The sequence below is a fragment of the Symphalangus syndactylus genome, chromosome 20, assembly GCF_028878055.3.
Source record: "Symphalangus syndactylus isolate Jambi chromosome 20, NHGRI_mSymSyn1-v2.1_pri, whole genome shotgun sequence".
Taxonomy (NCBI): Eukaryota; Metazoa; Chordata; class Mammalia; order Primates; family Hylobatidae; genus Symphalangus; species Symphalangus syndactylus.
In genome coordinates, this window is record NC_072442.2 from 66,987,152 (window position 1) to 67,009,755 (window position 22,604).

General features: G+C 53.1%; 1 protein-coding gene across 10 annotated transcripts in view; it reads left to right on the plus strand.

Annotated features, from left to right (window-relative positions):
• Positions 1-22,604, plus strand: part of RAP1GAP2 (RAP1 GTPase activating protein 2) — a 284,239-nt gene that overhangs the window by 144,327 nt on the left and 117,308 nt on the right. For all 10 annotated transcript variants that reach the window (XM_055257978.2, XM_055257983.2, XM_055257981.2 and 7 more), the window contains one exon: positions 4,955-5,039. In XM_055257978.2, the coding sequence (XP_055113953.2) occupies positions 4,955-5,039 (85 nt within the window). The remainder of the gene's footprint in view (positions 1-4,954; positions 5,040-22,604) is intronic.

Below are 22,604 nucleotides of genomic sequence, written 5' to 3' on the forward strand. Positions count from 1 at the left end.
AACAGCCCTGGACCCTTGCTTCTGTCTCCACTTGGAGACCACATTAATATTTTATGAGTTATAATCATCATCATCAAGATCATGGTCTACATTTATATAGGACTTCATGTTTTATTTCACAGCTTTTTTTTTTTTTAATTAATTCATTTTTTTGAGACGGAATTTTGCTCTTGTTGTCCAGGCTGGACTGCAATGGCGTGATCTCAGCTCACTGCAACCTCCACCTCCCAGGTTCAAGCGATTCTCCTGCCTCAGCCTCTTAAGAAGCTGGGATTACAGGGGCCCGCCACCACGCCCGGCTAATTTTTGTATTTTTAGTAGAGACAAGGTTTCACCATGTTGGCCAGGCTGGTCTCGAACTCCTGACCTCAGGTGATCTGCCCGCCTTGGCCTCCCAAAGTGCTGGGATTACAGGCGTGAGCCACCTCGCCCAGCCACAGCTGTTATTTTTAACTCCTTGGTACATTATTACCCCTATCTTTGCAGATAAAGGAAACAAGACACAACGAGGTAACATAACCAAGGCCTCACAGCTGGGTAGCAGGCAGAGCCAAACTTGAACCCAGGAATCCCTTGATTCCGAGTATAGGGTGCTCTCCATAGCGTTGTGTGAGACATGACGGTTGCAGTGACCTCAAGATGGTCTGAGGCAGAGCCCTCCAAGGGTGGAGGCGAGGAGCCTGCAGGCCTGGGTGCTGGCACAGGGGCTCCGCCAGGGGTCTGTCCAGCTCCGTCTGGGTGAATCACGGCCTTTGACTTCTCAGCTTCCACTCCAGGCCCCTTTGACCATTTCTTCCAGAGATTTGCATTTGGCCAACGCTGGCTAGGACGCGTCCTGGTCTCCCTGAGCCGCCCCATCTGCCCCTGTATCTCCTGTGCTTCTAGGGAGGGAAAGAATCCCAGAGCAGGGAACCTCAGTGCCATGAGAGAATGGGCAGGGCCTCCAGGACTCCCCCAGGTGGCAGAGGCTCTCTGACCTGCCCCTCCAGCCTGCCCTTGCCACCCTTCTCTTTGAACTGAGTATGTAATCTTCCTCCTCTCTTCCTCTGGCTTCTCTCCATCCTCCTTTTCCCTTCTCTGCTTTCCAGGCCGTCCCCATCTCCAGCCCCTCCTCTCATTGGTCCCTGTGGGTCCCTGGGTGGGTCTGGGGCCCCGCGTCGTTAGAGTTGCATGCGAGTATGAGGCTGGGTCGCTTGAGGGCTGCAGTTTTCAATCTCAGTGCCATGACATGTGGCAACATAGATCCCTGTGGGTCACAAGGAAGTTGTCACCTCAGCTAAGGATTTACCTTTTGCTTCTAATTAGAGCACATTCAAGGTTATCCCATGATGTAATCACATCACTTTCACCTCCTCATGTGTGATATGTTTGCCTGAGTGGGAGAAAAAGGGATAAAACTGCATCAAGCACCGCGTCACTTAACTCTATCTTATCTCAGTGCCAGCTGGTGGCTGGGCTGGGCTGTGCCTGGCTGTCCTTGGAGGGTGGCTCATGTGTAAATGTCATTGTCCTGGGGCAGGACAAGGCTGAGCATAGCTGATCAGAGCAGGGGTGGTGAGGCAGAAGCAGGATTTCATCTTCACTGTTTTTGACTCTCTAGGCCAAGGCTAGAACCTGGGGCCTGGGCACTGCATTCATTTCCTAGGGCTGCCATTACCAAGGACCTCAGATGGCTTAAAGCCATAGACATTTATTATTTCGGTTCTGGAGGCCAGAAGTCCAAAATCAAGGTGTCAGCAGGGCCACGCTCCCTCTGCAGGCCTAGGGAAGAATCCTTCCTCGCCTCTTCTAGCCTCTGGCGGGGTCAGCAAGCCTCGGCATGCATTGGCTTGCAGCCGCATCGCTCCTGTGTCTGCCTGAGAACACGGGGCGTTCTCACTGTGTGTTTCTTCACATTGTTGCCTTCCCTTCTTTTTTTTTTTTTTGAGATGGAATCTCGCTCTGTCACCCGAGCTGGAGTGCAGTGGCGCGATCTCAGCTCACTGCAACCTCCACCTCTTGGGTTCAAGCGATTCTCTTGCCTCAGCCTCCCAAGTAGCTTGGATGACAGGCACATGCCACCATGCCTGGCTAATTTTTGTATTTTTAGTAGAGACGGGGTTTCGCCACGTTGAACAGGCTGGTCTCGAACTCCTGACCTCAAGTGATCCGCCCCCCCCCCCCCCACCAGCCTCCTAAAATGGTGGGATTACAGGCATGAGCCACTGCTGTGGGCCCAGTTCAGATGTTTTTGAGGGTAGCAGTCATGCCTTCTGCCCACCCTGGCACCCCCTCTGGAGTCCTGGACACAGCACTGGAGCTTGCATGAGGCTGGTCACCACTGGTGCTCATGTCTGCTCTAGCCCCTTCCAAGCTCCCAGGCATCATTTGGGAAATCCTTCTGGTCAGAAGCTGCCGTGTGGTCCGACTTGAGAGTCTGCCTCGCTTCCTAGAGACTGGCCCCTAGAGCTTATCCAGCGTTCAGTAGAGACCGGCCCCAGGAGCTTATCCAGTGTCCAGGGGGAAGAGGCAGGGAGAGGGGCTCAGCTCAGGGAGTGTTGGATGCTGCGCCCCTTTGACCAGGACTCAGGGCCTTGGACAATAATCATACGTGCTCTGGTGCCATGGGCGTGGACACCTTGTGCCTGATGGGGAGAAATAGACAGCATGACCGTGTGTATGAGCGTCCTGTGACCGGTGATGTTAAAACCAGCTCTGTCTTCCTCTGGACTGTGTGTTCCTGGAGAGCCAGGGTTGCTGTCCATCAAGGTGCCTGCGAGCCGTCTCCAGAGGTCCTCTGCTAAGCCCAGAGTCGCCCTGTATCATCTGGTGGGGGCTTGTTTTCCTTCCCCTCCCTGCGTGCTTTTCCTTGCCCGGCTCCCAGCCTTACAGGGGAGCAGCTGACATCCTCACCGTGGGCCCTAAGAGGACCTGAGGGTGATGCCCTCCTGCCTGATCATTCTTCCTTTCCCCCATCATGGCTCTCAAAGACCAGGCCCATTGAGGAGGAGCTGTGGCTGCTTGGGAGAGGGCCAGGTGGAGGAGGGGGTGAGCCTGTGCTGGACCCAGCTCTGTTGTATGCACAGGCAGGTGAGTGGCAGAGCGGCCACACTGGAGCCTACGGTGGTGATGTCCAAGGCTGTACATGGAAGGAGGCTGGCAGCTCTAGCTGAGAGGTAGCAAGAGCTGGTGCCTGCCTTTGTGTGTGTGTGAGTGTGTGCACGCACCTAGGAGCTATCTCAGCCCTGCTGGTTTCTTGAGCCAGTTACAGCCTGGATCAGGCGGGAGAGTCCCCCATCTCCAGCCGTCAAAACTTACATCAACAAGGTCCAGGAAGAAAGAAAGAGGAAGGGAGACAGGGAGCAGGAGACAGAGACTGCCAGGTCCAGGTTAATGGGGCGGAATGGATACTCTGCCAAGCCAGGTAGTCCCCAGGCCCCTCATGTGGCTCCTTAGTTGGCCACAGGGAGGGCTGGTCAACTGTAGGGGCAGGCAGGGGTACACGTGGCCCTGTGGGCCTAGCCTGGAAGTGTTCTCAGCCTGGTCCTGCTCTGTGGGCCATGGGGAGCCAGGCAGGATGGGGTCTGGGCCTGGAAAGCTGGAGGGCTGGGCTCTGTAGGGAGCGTGGGTTTCTGTCATGAAGAAGGTGTGGGGTTGGAACTGTCGCTTTGCTGGCAGGACTTGGGCTGGGAAGAGGGGCAGAAGGATTCTCTGGAGGTGGCAGTGGGGGTGCTTTGATCATTTACGCAGGACCTGGGGGTTGGGCTGACTCTCTGGGCTGCTTCAGAGCGGGGCTCTAGAGGAGGACACACTTGTAAAGTTGGGGGCTTTGACAGCTCAGCCTGGCCCTCTTCGGCTTTTAATACGGTTCTCCCAGCCCCTTTGTCCCCTCCTGGGTCCAGCCAGGGCTTGTTCAGGACACTGGAGTCCCTCACCCGGGGATTCCCCAGGCTCTGCCCAGCTGGCCCTGTTGTGCAGCCGTGACTGGGAAGGCTGATCCCATGCCAAACAGTCTGCCTGGTGATGGGACCGCAAACAGCACTCCCCGGTCACCAGCGAGGGCCAGATGGAAAGTGGGGAGTGTGTGAGCGCGGCAAACTTGTCGCAGTCCTGTTGCCATGGTGACACAACTCTGTTTAGCTGCCTCTCCACTGTCCTAGCCCACATGGACTAAATTAAGTTTTACCTGCGGTTGCCCGGCAGGCAGCCCTGTCTCCCAAGGACAGCTTTTTGACCAGGGCCTGTGTGTCTGTGTGTGTGTGTGTGTGTGTGTGTGTATGTGCAGAGGGGCTCAAGGGAGAATGAATCCGCATTTCTCCCCTCCTCTTCTCACACCCAGCCCCAGTCCTGGGTCCCTTTAGCCCCATGGTTCTCAGACTTCGTCGTGCAGCAGAATGACCTGGAGATTTCGTTGGAGCGCAGGTTCCTGGGCTCATCACTGGAGAGTCTGGTGTGCACCTGCAAATGTGCATGTCTTTCGAGTTCCAGGTGCCGCTGGTGGTCCAGGGATTTTGCTTTAGATTTTGGTGCACTGGAGTAAAGAAAATATGCCCAACTCTGGTTTCTGCATTGTATTTTTTTTTTTTTTTTGAAACGGAGTTTCATTCTTGTTGCCCAGGCTGGAGTGCAGTGGCACCATCTCGGCTCACTGCAACCTCCACCTCCCAGGTTCAAGTGATTCTCCTGCCTCAGCCTCCCTAGTAGCTGGGACTACAGGCATGCACCACCATGCCTGGCTAATTTTTTGTATTTTTAGTAGAGATGGGGTTTCACCATGTTGGTCGGGCTGGCCTCGAACTCCTGACCTCAGGTGATCCGCCTGCGTTGGCCTCCCAAAGTGCTGGGATTACAGGCGTGAGCCACCCAACCCAGCCTGCATTGTATGTTAAACTGTGTCTGAGAGCCCAGTCACTCTTGGAGGAGAGAAGGGAAGGCGCAGGCAGGTCTTCACTCACCTCTTTTGGCCTCTTCACAGGAAGCAGGAGCTGGCCAACAGCTCGGATGTGACCCTCCCAGACCGGCCGCTGTCCCCTCCTCTCACGGCACCTCCCACCATGAAGGTAAGAGGCTTTGGTTCAGGAAGGCAGGGAGGGGCGCATGTGGGGAAGTTGTAAGGCCTAGCTGTGACTTTGGCTCCAGGCCCAGCAGCATCCGTCGCAGTGGGGCTGTGGAGTGTCCTGACACCTCGGAGGAGGTGACGTCCAGTTAAGCTCCAGTTAAGCACCAGTGTGGGGGAAGCGTGACAAGAGACTCAGGGTGTCTGTGTCAAGGGGCGATGAGGACATTGGGGTTGAAATGGGGTTGGCAGGACTCTTGGTAATTGGTAGTGGAGTTTGGGAACAAGGGGCCCAGCCAGGAGGAAGTCGGGGGACAGAAGGCAGCTGCCCAGAAGGACTGCCCCAGGCTGGGCTGCGGCCCTCCTGGAACTTGAAGGGCGTTTGCATGCTGGTCTGCCAGCCTCTGGCTGGCCCTTCTGAGCCGGGCCTGTTCACGCCAGTCCCCGTGGAAGGGTTGGCTGGAGGTTCGGGTCGGGGTGGCAGTTCCTTTCTTATCAGCACTTCCTTCGTGAGCCTTTTTCCTGGGGAGACCACAGTCCAGGCCGCTAGGCCCAGGACCTTCTCACTCCTGGACGGGAGCCGAGGGAGCAGTGCCCTTCTGCCACCATGACCTTCCCCCATCACTTTTCAGTCCGACACCTCGGCAGGATGGCCACATGGGCCTGAGCTGGTCCTCAGAGAAGACTTTTGGCTCAGCCAGTGTTTCTGCATAGGCTGGCACGCACTCTCTCCTTCCCTCCCTCCTTCCTTCACACTCTGTGGGGTGAGTGAGGACTAGCACTGAAGAAGTCACCTGCCTCCTGAGTCATCTGAGGGGACATCTAGGCCAGCTGCTCTCTCTGTCCTGGGGTGTGCTCTGAGTGGCTCACAGGGAGATCATCAGGCAGCTCTTCCTCACTGCTCTGCATCACCCCTCCTCTTCCCTGAACCTAATCTTTTGCAAGATGACAACCCATAGGAAGCAGATAAAACCCATCCATCTTCCTGTTGTTGTCCTGTATCTGATGCCCATCATGTACAGAGCCACGTGGTATGCCTCGAGGAGCCTACATGTTGAGGGGTAGCCAGAGCCTGCCCTGGGTGGGTTAAGTGGTCAGCGGTGGGTGGGGGCAGGACAGGGGTGCAGGGCTGACCAAGGAGAGCTGTACTGCCTTCCTTGTGCAGTACCCAGGGGACAGTGGAAGCCAGACCACCTTCACTAGCCTAGTGCCTGCCCCAGCACCCAGCTCAGTGTTGGTATCTGAGCCAGGTGCCGGGCCAGCTCTTTGCACAGGGTAATGCTAAGAAGCCTGTCACCATTCCGAGTGTCCCCTTGGTCTACAAAGGTGGCTGTGGGATGCTTGTCTCTGTCTTCACGGATGGCAGGAGTTTGCAGGGAGAACTCTGACGGTCTCCTAGGAGGAGTCCCTGAATTATCTTGGCAGATTTTACTTACTTATGTACTCATTTAGTTCATTTAATACCCAGTATTTATTTGAATTTTGTATTAGGACTCTTGGTTGTAAGTGACAGAAACATAACTCACTCTGGCTTAGGCATCAAAGGGTATTTTTTGCCTTTGTAATTGCAAGCGTAGACGGCAGGCATGACTGCATCCGCAAGATCAGTCTCATTCCTTCTCTCTTCTGTGTTGGTTTCATTCTTTGTCAAGCTGCCTTTGTGGCAGCCGAACGGTGGTAGCAGCTCCTACCTGTGAATTAACTCCAGTGAAAAGAAAAGTATTTTTTTTCCCCCAGTAGTTCTAACAAAGTCCCAGGGAAGAAGCTCATTGGCTGGCTTAGGTCACATGTTTGTCCCTGAACCAATTACCGTGACCAGAAAGATGAAAGGCTCTGATTGGCCAGACCTGAGTCTCATGACCACCCACCTAAACCATAAGAACTGAGAATTAGGGAGGGGAAGGTCCTAGAGGGAAATGGCAGTGGTACCATGAGAAGAAGGGGAAAGGGATGTGCAGCAGGCAAGACCCACAGCATTCTGCCACATGTGCTCATGCTCGGCCAGGCCCAGTGCTGGGTTCTGGGGACCTTGTAGTAAACCAGACATTGTGGTCCCTGCTCTCCTAGAGCTTGTCGTCTAGCTAGGGAGCCAAAAATGGAAAAATAATGTCAGGAATGAGGGCTGCGCAGTTCAACATGGTAAATATTCTAAAGGAGAAGCACAGCGTAGCTCAGGGGGAACGTAAGGTTAGGAGGTGGGGGGACTCTAACCTAGTCTCGGAGAGGGTCAGGTAAGGCTTTTTGTTAGGAAATGATGTTTAAGCTGAGCCCTGAAAATTGGATAGGTGCTAGTTAGGCTGAGGTGGAGTCCAAGTGGAGGAGAGTGTTCTAGATTCTTGCTGTTCAAAGTGAGGCCGAGGGACCAGCAACACCTGCATCATTTGCGAGCCCCTTAGAAATGCAGGATCTCAGGTTCCACTCCAGACCACTGAATCAGAGTCAGCGTTTTTATTTTTTTGAGACAGGGCCTTGCTCTGTCGCCGAGCCAGAGTGCAGTGGCGCGATCTCGGCTCACTGCAACCTCTGCCTCCCGGGTTCAAGCGATTCTCCTGCCTCAGCCTCCCGAGTAGCTGGGATTACAGGTGCGTGCCACCATGCCTGGCTGATTTTTGTGTTTTTAGTAGAGACGGGGTTTCATCATGTTGGCCAGGATGGTCTCAATCTCTTGACCTTGTGATCCGCCCACCTCGGCCTCCCAAAGCGCTGGGATTACAGGCTTGAGCCACCGCGCCTGGCCCAGAGTCAGCATTTTACTGCCATTTTCCAGTGATTTGTATACACAGGACAGCTTGAGAAGCACTGCTGTGGGCCTCTGCACGTGCCCTCAGGCAGCCGAGAGAGAGAAGGCAGCGCTAAGAGGAACCGGAAGATCAGAACAGCTGGTGAAGCCAGAGTTAGCATTGGAGAGGCTGGGCATGTAGGCAGGGACCAGACCAAGCAGACGCTTGGACATTCTGCTGAAGATTTTAGAGTTTATTCCTAGTTAAGAGCACTGGAGTCATTGACGACATTACCCAGAGGATTAAGATGAGACTTTTGGAAAATCATCCGGCGTCATGTGGCAAATGCATGGTAGGGAACAGAGTGGAGAGGGGATGAGCTGAGGCCGCCGCAGGATCCAGGGGAGAGGATGGAAGCCTGACTCAGAGAGGCCAGTGGTGTTGTTTGGAAGTGGTTGGAGCTCAGATTTTGCAGGTGGTAAATTGATGAGATACGAGATTTGGGGAGAAGGAGGCAGCGAGAATGGCTCCCAGGTTTGCAGCCACTAGATACATGGGACAGCCATTCTCTGAGATAAAGGTGGGTGCAGGAGGGAGGATTAGGATTCAGTTCTTCCTCTTTTCAATTAAAAACTTTTTTTTAGGGACAGGGTCATGCTCTGTCACTCAGCCTGGAGAATAGTGGTTCATTCCTAGGTCACTGCAACCTCCAACTCCTAGGCTCAAGGGATCCTCCCATCTTAGCCTCCAGAGTAGCTGGGAATATAGGCACATGCCACCAAGCCCAGCTGATTTAAACATTTTCTGTAGAGACAAGGTCTTGCTGTGTTGCCCAGGCTGGTCTCAGGCTCTTGGGTTCAAGCCATCCTTCCGCCTTGACCTCCCAAAGTGCTGGGCTTACAGGTGTGAGCCACTGCGCCTTGTCGAGGGGTCAGCTCTAAGCACTGAGTTGGACGTGCCTGAGGCTCAGAAGAACATTCTGTGCTGGAGGGAAAAATCTGGGAGCTCTTCTCCTAGAGAAGGGAGTGGAAGTTTTGGGATGAGTGAGCTTTCCAGGGAGAGGATGGAGTGGGAAGAGAGGTTCCTGGGGCGGCACCTCGAGGGAACCCCACAGGTAAAGGCTGGTGCTGGGGTCTCTGCAGAGGAGGCTGGGCCAAGACATGGAGGGAGAAGCATTTCACGGTGGTGGGACCGTCAGCGGTGCCAGCTGCTGCTGAGAGGCCAAGTATGGTGCAGAGTGCACAGTGGCCACTGGGCTCCGTGGCCTGGCAGTTGCAGGGGATGTAACTCAGACCAGCCCTGGGAGGAGTGGGGCGGACAGCAGATGGCCGTGTGTTGAGGAATGGGTGGAGATGGTCAGAGTCAGAGGGTGTAGACGGTACTCGTGAGGTGAGGAGCCTGGAGTGCGAGGAAGTGTGGGAAGGAGGGAGTGAGGCAGGGGTGCTCGGGAATCTGGACCACAGCAGGGATTATTTTTAACATATTCTTTCAAAAAATGATTTATGAGCATCCACTGGGTGCCTGCCCCTGCCGCGCTCTCCCATGACAGGCTGTCGGGAGGGGCCTCAGGCAGGCCCGGGGCAGAGCAGCCTCCGGGAAAGCTCAGCAGCTGCAGTCAGGAGATGTCCCTCCCTCCTCCTCCCCCGTGTTCTGTCCTTCTCCCCTTTGAGCTCAGCTCAGGAATTTCCCAGCCTGTGACTTTACTGCCCAGACCCCAAGCACAAGGTCAGAGATGGGAATGGAGGAAGAGGTGAGGGATTGTCCCGGGGACTCAGACTGGGTGGGAGTCCTTCTGTGGTTGGGGTTGGGGGTCAGTGTGTGTGGTGTGCCTGGCCCGAGGGGTTCTCTTTGTGACTGTCATTTGGGTTCATTCTGTGGCTTAGACAGCCTGTGGCCGCAGTTAGGAGTCTGTCTATGGCGAGGACGTTTTTTCCCTTTGTGTGAAAGCTAACCACCCATAGGGGATTTAAAACCACAATCCTCACCTTATACCAGCCTGCTCACCACAGGAGTGTCCCATCACAAAAGCGATGACATGGATGAAATAATATTGCAGCTCCTGCTTGCAGGCTGTCCGATTCTTTCCCTAACTTGAGTTCCCTGAGCATAGCAACTGTGTCCTATTCTTTAGGGCCCCCAGGCCCTGGCTTAGGATGGGGACCTGGGACTTGTTTATGGTTGCTGACAGTAGGGGACATCTCGGTCAGAGGAGCTTGTTCTGCTCCTGACCCCTCCACTCCTCTGCTTCTGGCTGGATCTTATATCCCAGCGGGCCTGGGCTCCACCTGCCACAGCCCTGTCCTAGGCTGAGGCCAGGCCTCTGCTTGGTTGACACATCCCAGGTTATTATAGCACACTGAGGCCAGAGACGCCCTGGATGGAGGCTGGCCTCTCTCTGAGGGTCCCTGTCCCTGAGGGTTCATGAATCAGTTCTGTGTTCTTTGAGCCTCGGGCAGTGGGAGAAGGCTTCACCTGGTTCTCTTGGCATTGCAGGCTCAGGGAGGGTGTGGCAGGGGCGCCCCTCTGGTTGATTAGCTTGGGAGTCACAGAAGGTTAGGGATGGACGACCCGTTTCCTTTATAGGTAAACCAGAAGCCCGGAGGTAGGAAATGACTCTCCCAACGCAACATCGAAGACAGCTGTGTTCCTCCTTGAGTCAACAGAATAAGTTACATTCTTTATTTTTATTTTTATTTTTTGAGACGGTGTCTCACTCTGTCACTCAGGCTGGAGTGCAATGGCACGATCTTGGCTCCCTGCAACCTCCGTCTCCCAGGCTCAAGCAGTTCTCCTGCCTCAGCCTCCCAAGTAGCTGGGATTACAGGCACGCACCACCACGCCCCACTAATTTTTGTATTTTTAGTAGAGATGGGGTTCCCCCTGTTGGCCAGGCTGGTCTCGAACTCCTGACCTCAAGTGATCCGCCAGCCTCCGCCTCCCAAAGTGTTGGGATAACAGGCGTGAGCCACCGCACCTGGCCCAGGAGAAGTTAAATTCTGAGACCCAAACTAGTTTTGGTCAAGTGCTCGGCTCATCTCACGCTTGCGGGCCCAGGGACAGCCTCCTGTGGCTCTCCCACTGGGAAGGGCTGGCTGGAGGGGTAGCTGGCCTCCAGCCTGAGAGTCTCCGCCGCGCTCCCCCCGGGCCTCCACCCTCACTGGCGTGCCTGCTGCAACCCGACCTATACACATCCTCCCCCACCTCTTCGGGCCCCCACCTCTTCGGGCCCCCACCCTCACTGGCGTGCCCGCTGCTACCCGACCTATACGCATCCTCCCCCACCTCTTTGCTGTTTGTTTTTCAAGGGGATTTTTTTTTTTTTTCCTAATATGAAGCTGATAAAAAGCAACCAAAGAGATGCTGACCAGATGGGCTGAATGAGATCCCAGTTCCCAGCCAGAGCTCAAACTGGCTGGTGCCGGGTGGGCTGAGAGAGGGACTTGGGGCTGCGTCTGTGGGAATACCGTGGGTGGTTTCCAGGCCCACATTTTTTTTTTTTTGAAGCTGATTTTCATGCCCCAGTGGATCAGCAGGCATTTAGGGAGGGGCAATTGTGTGCCCAGAATTGTGCTGGGTCCCCTGGGGTCACATCGAAGCTGCAGTCCTCCACCTTCAGAGAGCCTGCCGTGTACAGGGGCCCTGACTGAGCCGGAGAAACCAGATGGCTCAGTGTGTGACAAGGTTCAGATGTGAAATGTGGCTTCTCAGTGGGGAGGAGAGGAGGGGGAAACGCTATGTGGGGAGGTGGGGTGGGATGGGGCGGGGTGGGGCAGCCGGAAGGCGCCCTAATGGCAAGTATGGGGGTCAGGGTGACCCCCCATCAGGGACCATAGACTGTAAAACCTTCCCAGCCCCTGTGAAGTAAAGGGGTTGATTTTCCTGATTCTCTCAGCGCTCACGGGAAGGACACAGGGCATTTCATTGAAGTTCACTCTGCTGGGACTTGACCTGACCTTGTCCCTGGAGCCGCCCCAGGCCCTGAGCTGGCTTGGTCAGCTGGGAGGTGGCCCTTGCTCAGCCTTCCACACCCTTATTTGTGCAAGTCTGAGGGCAGCCCCCCTCAGACCTTCTCCTTTCCAGAAGAGGATAATGGAGGCTTGGAGTTCCCACTGCAGGGACCAGCAGAAAGTCTTGTTCCTCCCTTGCTCCTTGGCGCGTGGCTCTCCACAGCCAGGGAACGCCCTCATCGCCTCTATGGTAGGTAAGGCAGGTGTGCAGGCTTCCTATGCCAGGGAAGAGAATGGAGATCAGAGGAGCCTCCTCCTTGCCCCTCTCTGCCCAGGGATATTCCTCTGGGCAGAGCTGGGCTGGGCCTCCCTTTCCGGCTCATGGATTGCCCACCAGCTACCCTCTCTCCCTGGGGTTGAGGGGTGGGGTGGGGGTCTTCTGTTCCAGCTTGTAGCACAGCCCCCGGCCTGATTTCTTCTCTCCTTTTGCTCCTGGTTCCTGCCTCCTGTCTTCTGTTAGGCTGTGCAGGGAGACTTTCCCCTCATCAGGGTTGAGTGACAGTGTCAACCCCCCATACATCCACTGGCTTTGGATGGATGAAGGGAGGAGGCATTTGTGGAAGGGTTGATGGGAGCCTTTCTGGGCTGGGGCAGGAAGGGCTGAAGGACATCAGCAAGGAGGTTTGGTTTTTCCCTCTTCAAGAAAACCCTGTACAGGGACAGGAGAGGACAGATATTTATTCCCTCCATCCCTACTGCTGGAGGGAGGCCCTTGCTGAAGCTCTGTGGGTCCTGGGAGAGTCACCTCTGGTCTCCACATCAACTGCGTTTCTGTTGCCGCTCCAGACATGGTTGGGACACAACGCCATCTCCTCAGGAGCCACTGCCCGTTGTTCTCTTGACTCCATCCAGGAGCCAAGGAAGTTCACATCTGATTTAAGGCAGGTATGAGAAGGGGCTTATTTGGCTCCTGAGGGTGAGGATGCTAACTAGGAAGCTTTAAGAACATGGAGATGCTGGCTGGGCTTGGTGGCACGTGCCTGAAATCCCAGCATTTTGGGAGGCTGAGGCAGGAGGATCCCTTGAGGCCAGGAGTTTGAGACCAGCCCGGGCAGCACAGTGAGACCCCATTTCTACAAAAAATTAAAAAATTAGCTGGGCCTGGTGGCTCATGCCTATAGTCCCAGCTACTCTGGAGGCCAAGGTGGGAAGATGGATTGAGCCCAGGAGATTGAGCTTGCAGTGAGTTATGATTGCACCACTGCACTCTAGCCTGGGTGACAGAGCAAAACCCTGTTTCAAAAAAAAGAAAAAGAAAAAAGAACATGAAAATGTCTGCGTGTGCACCTACTTACCTGCACGCATCTCCCTCCTCACCTATGCACACCTGAGCTTGTGCCTATTTTCCCTAATTCTGTTCTTTTTTTTTTTTTTTGAGATGGAATCTTGCTCTTGTCACCCAGGTTGGAGTGCAGTGGTGTGATCTCAGCTCACTGCAACCCCCGCTTCCTGGGTTCAAGCAATTCTCCTCCCTCAGCCTCCTGAGTAGCTGGGATTACAGGCGCATGCCACCACGCCCAGCTAATTTTTGTATTTTTAGTAGAGATGGGGTTTCACCATGTTGGTCAGGCTGGTCTTGAACTCCTGACCTCAGGTGATCTGCCGGCCTCAGCCTCCCAAAGTACTGGGATTACAGGCGTGAGCCACCACACCCGGCCTTCTGTTCGTGTTTTAAGGCCAACTTGCTTATGCTTCTTGAAGATTACTCTAGGTGTAACTGGATTTTTAAAAATTTGCAGACATGGAAATGCGTAAGTCTTAATTGTATTGTATACTTTGACTAATGATACACCCATGTGACCCATACCTTGATCAAGACACAGGACATTTCTGCCACCCCAGAAAGTTCCCATGTCCTGACCCAGTCAATCATAACTGCCCCCTTGAGGAGCAAATAGTGTTCTGATTTTTTTCAAAAGTGAGTTTTGTCTGTTCTAGAACTTAATTTTTTCTTTTTTTTTTTTGAGACGGAGTCTCGCTCTGTCGCCCAGGCTGGAGTGCAGTGATGCGATCTGTGCTCACTGCAACCTCTGCCTCCCGGGTTCAAGTGATTCTTCTGCCTCAAGCAATTCTCCTGCCTCAGCCTCCCCAGTAGCTGGGATTACAGGTGCCCGCTACCACTCCCGGCTAAGTTTTTTGTATTTTTAATAGAGACGGAGTTTCACCGTGTTGGCCAGGATGGTCTCGAACTCCCAACCTCAAGTGATCCGCCTTCCTCAGCCTCCCAAAGTGCTGGGATTATAGGCGAGAGCCAGCATGCCTGGCCGGTGACTGTTTATATGAAACTGCTACACTGTTTGCCAAATGGTCAGGCCATTTGATATCCTCACCGGCAGTGTCATCTGAGTTCTGGCCGCTCCACATCCTCACCAACATTTGCCGTTGTTGGTTTTCACAATTTTAGCCACTTGAACGGTATCTCATTGTGGTTTTAATCCATATTTTCTCATGACTAATGATGTTGAATTTTTTCATATGCTTATTGACTATTCTTATAGTTATTTTTGCCCTTCCTCCCCCCTTTAAAATTCGGTAGTCTTCTTGTAGGCATTCTTTACATATTCTAATCAAGTTCATTTCTTTTCTTCTTCGTCTTTTTTTTTTTTGAGACAGAGTCTCGCTCTGTCTCCCAGGCTGGAGTGCAGTGGCCCGATCTCGGCTCACTGCAAGCTCTGCCTCCTGCGTTCACGCCATTCTCCTGCCTCAGTCTCCTGAGTAGCTGGGACTACAGGCGCCCGCCAACACGCTTGGCTAATTTTTTGTATTTTTAGTAGAGACGGGGTTTCACCGTGTTAGCCAGGATGATCTCGATCTCCTGACCTTGTGATCCACCCATCTTGGCTTCCTAAAGTGCTGGGATTACAGGCCTGAGGGACCGCGCCCGGCCACTTCTCTTTTTTTTGAGACGGAGCCTTGCTCTGTCACCCAGGCTAAAGTACAGTGACACCATCTCGGCTCACTACAACCTCCACCTCCCGGGTTCAAATGATTCTCCTGCCTCAGCCCCCCGAATAGCTGGGATTACAGGTGCCCGCAACCACGCCCAGCTAATTATTTTTAGTAAAGACAGGGTTTCACCATGTTGGCCAGGCTGATTTTGAACTCATGACCTCATGATCTGCCCGCCTCAGCCTCCCAAAGTGCTGGGATTACAGACGTGAGCCACTGCGCCCGGCCTTCTTCTTTTTAAAAATAGAGATGGGGTCTCACTGTGTCACCCACGTTGGTCTCAAACTCTGGCCCCAAGTGATCCTCCTGCCTGGGCTCCCAAATTGTTGGGATTACAGGCTTGAGCCACCATTTCTGGCGCATTTCTTTTCTTGTTTTTATTTTTTGGACACAGGGTCTCACTTTGTTAACCAGGCTGGAGTGCAGTGGTGCGAACATGGCTCACTGCAGCCTCAACCTCCTGGGCTCAAGCCATCCTACCACCTCAGCCCCCCAAGTAGCTGGGACTACAGGCTTGTGCCACCGTGCCCGACTAAGTTTTGAATTTTTTGTAGAGAGAGATAGGATTTCACCCTGTTGCCCAGGCTGGTCTTGAACTCCTGAGCTCAAGCGATCCGCCCACCTTGGCTTTCCAAAGTGCTGGTATTACAGGCGTGAGCCAATGCGCCTGGCCCGTTTCTTTTCTTAACAGTGTCTTTAATGAGCAGAAGTTTTAATTTTGAAGAAGTCTAATTATGGACTCTTTTCCTTTTATGTCTGTAGTTTTGTGTGTCCTAAGAAGTCTTTGCTTACCCCAGCTCACAAAGATTTCCTTCCATGTATTCTTTTAGAAGCTTTATTTTTATTTATTTATTTTTTTTGAGATGGAGTCTCACTCTGTCACCAGGCTGGAGTGCAGGGGCGTGATCTCGGCTCACTGCAACCTCCACTTCCTGGGTTCAAGCGGTTCTCCTGCCTCAGCTTCCTGAATAGCTGGGACTACAGGTGCCTGCCACCACACCTGGCTGATTTTTTTGTATTTTTACTGGAGACGGGGTTTTACCATGTTGGCCAGGATGGTCTCGATCTCCTGATCTCATGATCCGCCCGTCTCAGCCTTTCCCAAAGTGCTGGGATTACAGGTATGAGTCACTGCGCCCGGCTAGAAGCTTTACTGTTTTAGCTCTAGGTCTAAGATAAACTTGTTTTAATTTAATTATGTATGGCAATATGTTGGGGTCTAGGTTCATTTATTGCCATATGGATATTCTGTTGTTCCAGTACTGTGTGTTGAAAAGACTTTCTTTTCCTTATTGAGTTGCTTTGGGGCCTTAGTCAAAACTCTGCCAGGCAGGTAAGTGCACACGTGTGTTTGTTTAGTGTCTCTCCAACCGTGGCGTTCCTCTGCATCAGGGATGGAAAACACGTGGCATCCGTGCCATCAGTCCACCGTTCGGCTCCCATGGCAGATATTGGTAATTGATCGTGGCACTCTTTCCCGAGAGCTTAGACGTGGTCTCAGAATCCTGTTCAACAAAGCACCGTAGGCAGCCACTGGCAGTCATTTGGAGTTGTCATTTGAGATAAATTACTTCTGGCATCTCTGATTGAAATCATCACAAGAGGTTGAGTTATCTGCTGAAGGTCCCACAGCTGGTGAGTGGCAGAGCCAGGATGTGGGCTCAGGTTTGTCTGTGTGGCTCTGAAGCCTGTGCTGTCTTCTCCACCTCTACAGACTGCTTTGCATGAATCATTTCAACAGGTTGCTTAATCTCCGTGACCTCCAGTCTCTTCACTTGTATAATAGGGATGGTGGCCACCAGGAGGAGTGGGTGTGAGCAGTAACGAGGTCATCCACCAAGTCGCTAGTGGAGCATCAGACACGTAGGTGCTTAGTGATGGATTGTGACGATGGCGATGACGGCGATGACAACAATGATGAATGAGATGCAGTTGTTGCCCTTGAGAAACACACAGTCAGGGCCTCTCTCTAGGGAACCCGGAGTAGCTGGCTCATCAGAGTCCCTTGCCTCTTCCTATGTATCTTCGGGCCCCTGGCCTTCCGAGCTGGAGACCCCAGAGTGGAGCCACGCTTCCTCAAGTCTTCTAATAGAGCGCGGGCCAGGGGCTTTGGCCTAGGCGTCTAGGCCAGCTGAGCTGTGCTCCTTCTCTGTGGGACGAACAGCTGGCTGCGTTGCTAGAATTGTCTTTCTGGGAACCTTCTTGCCCTCTCCATTGATTCTCCAGCCCATCTTTCTTTCCTTTGGATTGGCCACATGATCCCGCCTGCCACAGGGGCAATTAATCCAGCTCCTTTGACCTGCTCCTGGACCCCTCTGAGGTTCTTCTTAAGAAGTTGAAGCAATAGAGAGTTGTAGCTAACAAGCAGTTTCTGGAGCCAGTCTGCCTGGGGTTAAGGCTTCCCTGCTTCTTCTTCTTCTTCTTCTTTTTTTTTTTTTTGAGACAGAGTTGCACTCTTGTTGCACAGGCTGGAGGGCAGTGGCGTGATCTCGGCTCACTGCAACCTCCGCCTCCTGGGTTCAAGCAATTCTCCTGCCTCAGCCTCCCGAGTAGCTGGGATTACAGGCATGTGCCACCACGCCTGGCTAATTTTATATTTTTAGTAGAGTTGGGGTTTCTCCATGTTGGTCAGGCTGGTCTCGAACTCCTGACCTCAGGTGATCTACCCGCCTTGGGCTCCCAAAGTGCTGGGATTATAAGTGTGAGCCACTGTGCCCAGCCATTTTTGGTATTTTTAGTAGAGACAGGGTTTCACCATGTTGGCCAGGCTGGTCTCGAACTCCAGATCTCAGGTGATCCTCCTTCCTCGGCCTCCCAAAGTGCTGGGATTACAGGCGTGAGCCACCATGCCTGCGCCCCCTGCTTTTTTTAAAATTCATTTTTATTTTGAGACGGAGTCTTGCTCTGTTGCCCAGGCTGGAGTACAATGGCACGATCTTGGCTCACCGCAACCTCTGCTTCATGGGTTAAAGTTATTCTCCTGCCTCAGCCTCCCAAGTAGCTGGGATTGCAAGTACACGCCACCACGCCCAGCTAATTTTTGTATTTTTAGTAGAGATGGCGATTAACCATGTTGGCCAGGCTGGTGTCAAACTCCTGACCTCAGGTGATCCACCTGCCTCGGCCTCTGGAAGTGCTGGGATTATAGGCATAAGCCACTGCACCTGGCCAAAGCTTACCCTCTTCTTAGCTATATAATCTCTGTGCATCTCAGTTTCCTCATTCGTAGAATAGGGATGTATTAGTCCTGTCTCCCATTGCTCTAAAGTAATACCTGAGATTGGATAATTTATAAAGAAAGGAGGTTTGGGCAGGCGTGGTGGCTCACGCCTGTAATCCCAGCACTTTGGAAGGCTGAGGCGGGCAGATCATGAGGTCAGGAGTTCAAGACCAGCCTGGCCAACATGGTGAAACCTGTTTCTACTAAAAATACAAAAATTAGTTGGGCATGGTGGCGAGTGCCTGTAATCCCAGCTACTTGGGAGGCTGAGGTAGGAGAGTCACTTGAACCTGGGAGGTGGAGGTTGCAGTGAGTCGAGATCGTGCCATTGCATTCCAGCCTGGGCAATAGAGTGAGACTCCATCTCAAAAAAAAAAAAAAATAAATAAATAAGAAAGGAGGTTTAACTGGCTCACAGTCCTGTAGGCTAGACAGGCAGCGTGATGCTGACATCTGCTTGGCTGTTGGGGTGGCCTTAGGAAACTTTTATTCATGGTGGACGGTGAGGGGAGAGGAGGCACGTCACACGGCCAGAACGGGAGCAAGAGAGCGAGGGAGGGTGCCACACACTTTTAAACAGCCAGAGCTTGTGAGAATTCATTCATGATCTTGAGGACAGCACCGGGGAGGGGACGGTGCTAAACCATTCACGAGAAATCCGCCCTCTGATCCCATCAGCTCCCAGCAGGCCCCACCTCCAGCACTGAGGGTTACAGTCCCATGTGAGATTTGGGTGGGGACACAAATCCAAACTATATCAAGGATAATAAGAGTACCTTCCCCGTGTGGCTGTAGTGAAGATTAATTGAGATAATATGCCTTTATCGCACAAAACAGAGGTATGCAGTAAGTGCTACATAAATATTAGTCATTATTATTCCTCCGAAAAACTTTGTTTCTGAAATGTGCGGAGAATAGCTTAGAGAGACCATCTGGGGGCAAGTACACCAGGTTTTCTGTGAATATAGTTTGTCCTCAGGACGCTGTGATCTCTGCCATGCCAGGTGCCCGCAGCTGAGGGGCCTGTCTGTGGAATGAATAAGGATTGAAATTGCATTTTGTGTCAGTGGCCCTACAAGAGCCATGTGTATCAGACTCAAAACCCTGCCTGATAAATGTGGATGCCCTTGAGGGTCTTGGAAAAAGGCTGAAAACCAGGATCCAGCCCAGTGTCTGAGCCAGACCTGGAGGAAGGAACATCTTTCTGGGTTGTGCTTCCAACTCTTGACGTCCGAATCTGACCTAAACAGGGGTCCCCAGGATGGCAGAAAGAACCCGCAGGGCCACCATCCTCATGAAGGTTTTTGGGACTAGACTGAGTCGAGACTTGGGTAATTCGGGGTTGTGGAGAGGCCCGAGGCTGGCCTTGGAATGCGTTTTATGAGCAGTTCGTCCCCATCGGAAGTTTCTTTCCTAACTTCTTTTGCCTGCAGCTGATATTAAAATGATCTGCATTTCGGGGACAGATGCTGACCTTGTGGGGAACACGGGAAAGCGGGGGCAGGGCCTAAAAGCCATGGGGGGCCAGGCGGGGGCACAGCTGCCCTTTCAGCCTGGGTGGCCCATGGTCTGGGGAGGTCTGGGCTGATGGTAAAGGTGACTGGCTGCCAGGCCCTCCTTCCTTAGCCCTCTCCTTTTTCCTTTTCTGTTTTTTTTCTTTTTTGAGACGGAGTCTCGCTCTGTTGCCCAGGCTGGAGTACGGTGGCACGATCTTGGCTCACTGCAACCTCTGCCTCCCTGGTTCAAGCAATTCTTCTGCCTCAGCCTCCCAAGTAGCTGGGATTACAGGCACCCGCCACCATACCTGGTTAATTTTTATATTTTTAGTAGAGATGGAGTTTCGCCATGTTGGCCAGGCTGGTCTTGAACTCTTGACCTCAAGTGATCCACTCACCTCGGCCTCCCAAAGTGCTGGGATTACAGACATGAGCCACCACGTCTGGCCTCCTTTTTTCTTTCTTTTTTTTTTTTTTGAGACAGGTTCTCTGTCACCCAGACTGGAGTGCAGTGGTACGATCGGGGCCCACTGCAGCCTTGACCTTCTGGGCCCAAGCAACCCTCCTACCTCAGCCTCCCAAGTAGCTGGGACCACAGGTGTGCACCACCACGCCCTGCTAGGCTTAAAAAGAATTTTGTTTAATTTGTAGAAGCGGGGTCTCCCTGTGTTCCCAGGCTGTCCTCCCCGCTTTTCTTGTCGTGCTCTCCTCCTCTTTCTGCCTGTTGGTGAGGGCTCGGCTCTGGCTCGCCTTGCTGGCGTTCAGAAGACTGATAGAGCACTTGGCATTCAGGGTGTCGCCCAGGGGATGGCCCCAGGGACCCCCCCCCCCCCCCCCCAGGCATGCCACCTGCCTTTGGAAGCCTGACCAGCCATCCCACCCCAGAACTTAGCCCCTGGGTCTGTGACATCCCTGCCTGTTTTCAGGTCCTGCCTTCCCCACTGGATGGTGCTGGGGCTGGGGACAGAGCCCTTGCCTCTTCCTGGGATTTAGAAACCAACTGTGTGACATCGTGCAGTGCAGTCATCTTCTGTGGACCTCGGTTTCTTCATTTATAGAACGGAGCTCACCCTGTAGGGTTACTGCAAGGATTAAAGGAGGAAGCAGGCGGATGAGGGCTCCGTCAAGTGCCAGGCTTCTGCAGGTGTCGAATATTGGCACATAATGGACACCAGTGGTTGTTATCATGGTCAATATGCCAAACACGCGTAGGGTGGTTTCACTGATAATCCCGCCCATCTTCTCTGCCAGCTGCCATAGACTCTTCTCCACTGAGACCGGCTCCGCAGCAGGATGCTGCCAGATTCTGTGTTCTGCCACCCACCGCCATCCGCTACCCACCCCCATCCGCTACCCTCATCCGTGAGTGTCATTTACCCGACACTCAAGCCTGCTGTGTCTGGGGCTTCAGAGGCCAGTGGATGGTGGGCTCTGTGTTGCTTCCTGAAGGGATGTCCCCTGTGTAGATCTGTGCCTCAGTGGGTTCCTCCTGTGGGTGCCCCTCCCACTGGCTTTTTCCCCCGGAGCCCCCAGCAGACTGTGCTCTTGGCTGAGTGTGGGGATGGAGTTTCAGGCCTTGGGGTGTAGATTTGATTCCTAGGGTTGCTGTAACAAATTACTATGAACTTGATGGGTTGAAATAAAAGGATAAAAGTAATTTCTTTTCTTTTCTTTCTTTTTTGTTTTTTTCTTTTCTGAGACAGAGTCTCACTCTGTCACCCAGGCTGGAGTGCAGTGGTGTGATCTTGGCTCACAGCACCTTCTGCCTCCTGGGTTCAAGCAATTCTCCTGCCTCAGCCTCCCAAGTAGCTTGGGATTACAGGCACTGGCCACCACACCCGGCTAATTTTTTGTATTTTTAGTAGAGACGGTGTTTCGCCATGTTGGCCAGGCTGGTCTTGAACTCCTGATCTCAGGTGATCCACCTGCCTCAGTCCCCCAAAGTCCTGGGATTACAGGCATGAGCCACCATGCCCGGCCAGGAATTTATTTTCTCACAGCTCTAGAGGCCAGAAGTCTGGAATTAAGGTGTCCGCAGGGCCGTTAAGGTGTCAGCAGGGCTGTTATGTGTCCACAGGGCTGTTAAGGTGTCAGCAGGGCCGTTAAGGTTAAGGTGTCAGCAGGGCCGTGCTCCTGCCAGAGGCTCGAGGGGAAGCTCCTTGCCTGCCTCTTCCAGCGCCTGGTGGCTCCAGGCTGGGGACTGCACAGCTCTCCTCTCTTCCTCCATCTTCTTCACGTGGCTCCCTCCTCTTCTCCCTGGGGGTCTCTCCTCTGTATGTCTCTTTTAAGGACACTTGTCATTGGATTTAGAGCCCACCTGGGTAATCCGGGATGATCTCATCTCAAACTCCTTCATATCTTAAAATTATATCTGTTATCTCAGTCTGTTCTGACTGTTACAACAAAATACCTTAGACTGGGTAATCTACAAACAATAGCCATTTATTTCTCACCATTCTGGAGGCTGGGAAGTCCCAGATCAAGGCTCCAAGAGACCCGCTGTCTGATGAAGGCCCACATTCTGCGTCTCAGATGACACCTTCTTGCAGTGTCCTCACACAGGGAGGAAGGCAGAAGGACCGAAGGGATTCGCTGGTCCCCCAGGCCTTCTATGAGGACGTTAATCCCGTTCCCGAGGGTGGAACCTTTATTACCTGGTCACCTCCCCAGGCCTCACCTTCTAATTCCATCACCTTGGGAGGGACATGTGCATTCAGACTGCAGCATGGGTAAAGACGCTTTTTCCGAATAAGGTTACATGCTCAGGTTCCTGGATACAGACATACCTTTTTGGGGGCCACCATTACGGGGTCAGGGCTGCCCTCTCCTGGGAGCTCCTGGTGGGAGCTTGCTGAGGCCCTGAGCTCTGCCAGCACCTGCTCCTCCTTGTGTAGTTGAATGTCATTCAAGTGCGACTGCAAAGTGTACGTGTGAGGTACAGGGTGTTGCAGGGCTGGGAGGACCCAGTGCAGCTCCAGCTCGCACAAATGGGGCAGAGCATGATCTTCCCATCCCTGCTGCCCCGGGACCTGGTACATATGGGGCCATGGCAGGTGCTTCATAAACACTTAGTAGTTGGTGCTTAATAAATACAATAGGTTATCAATGAATCCTCATTGATTGATCCAGCCTTAAGGATGTGGCAATGAACAAAAAAGTGCCCAGTATTTTCTTTCT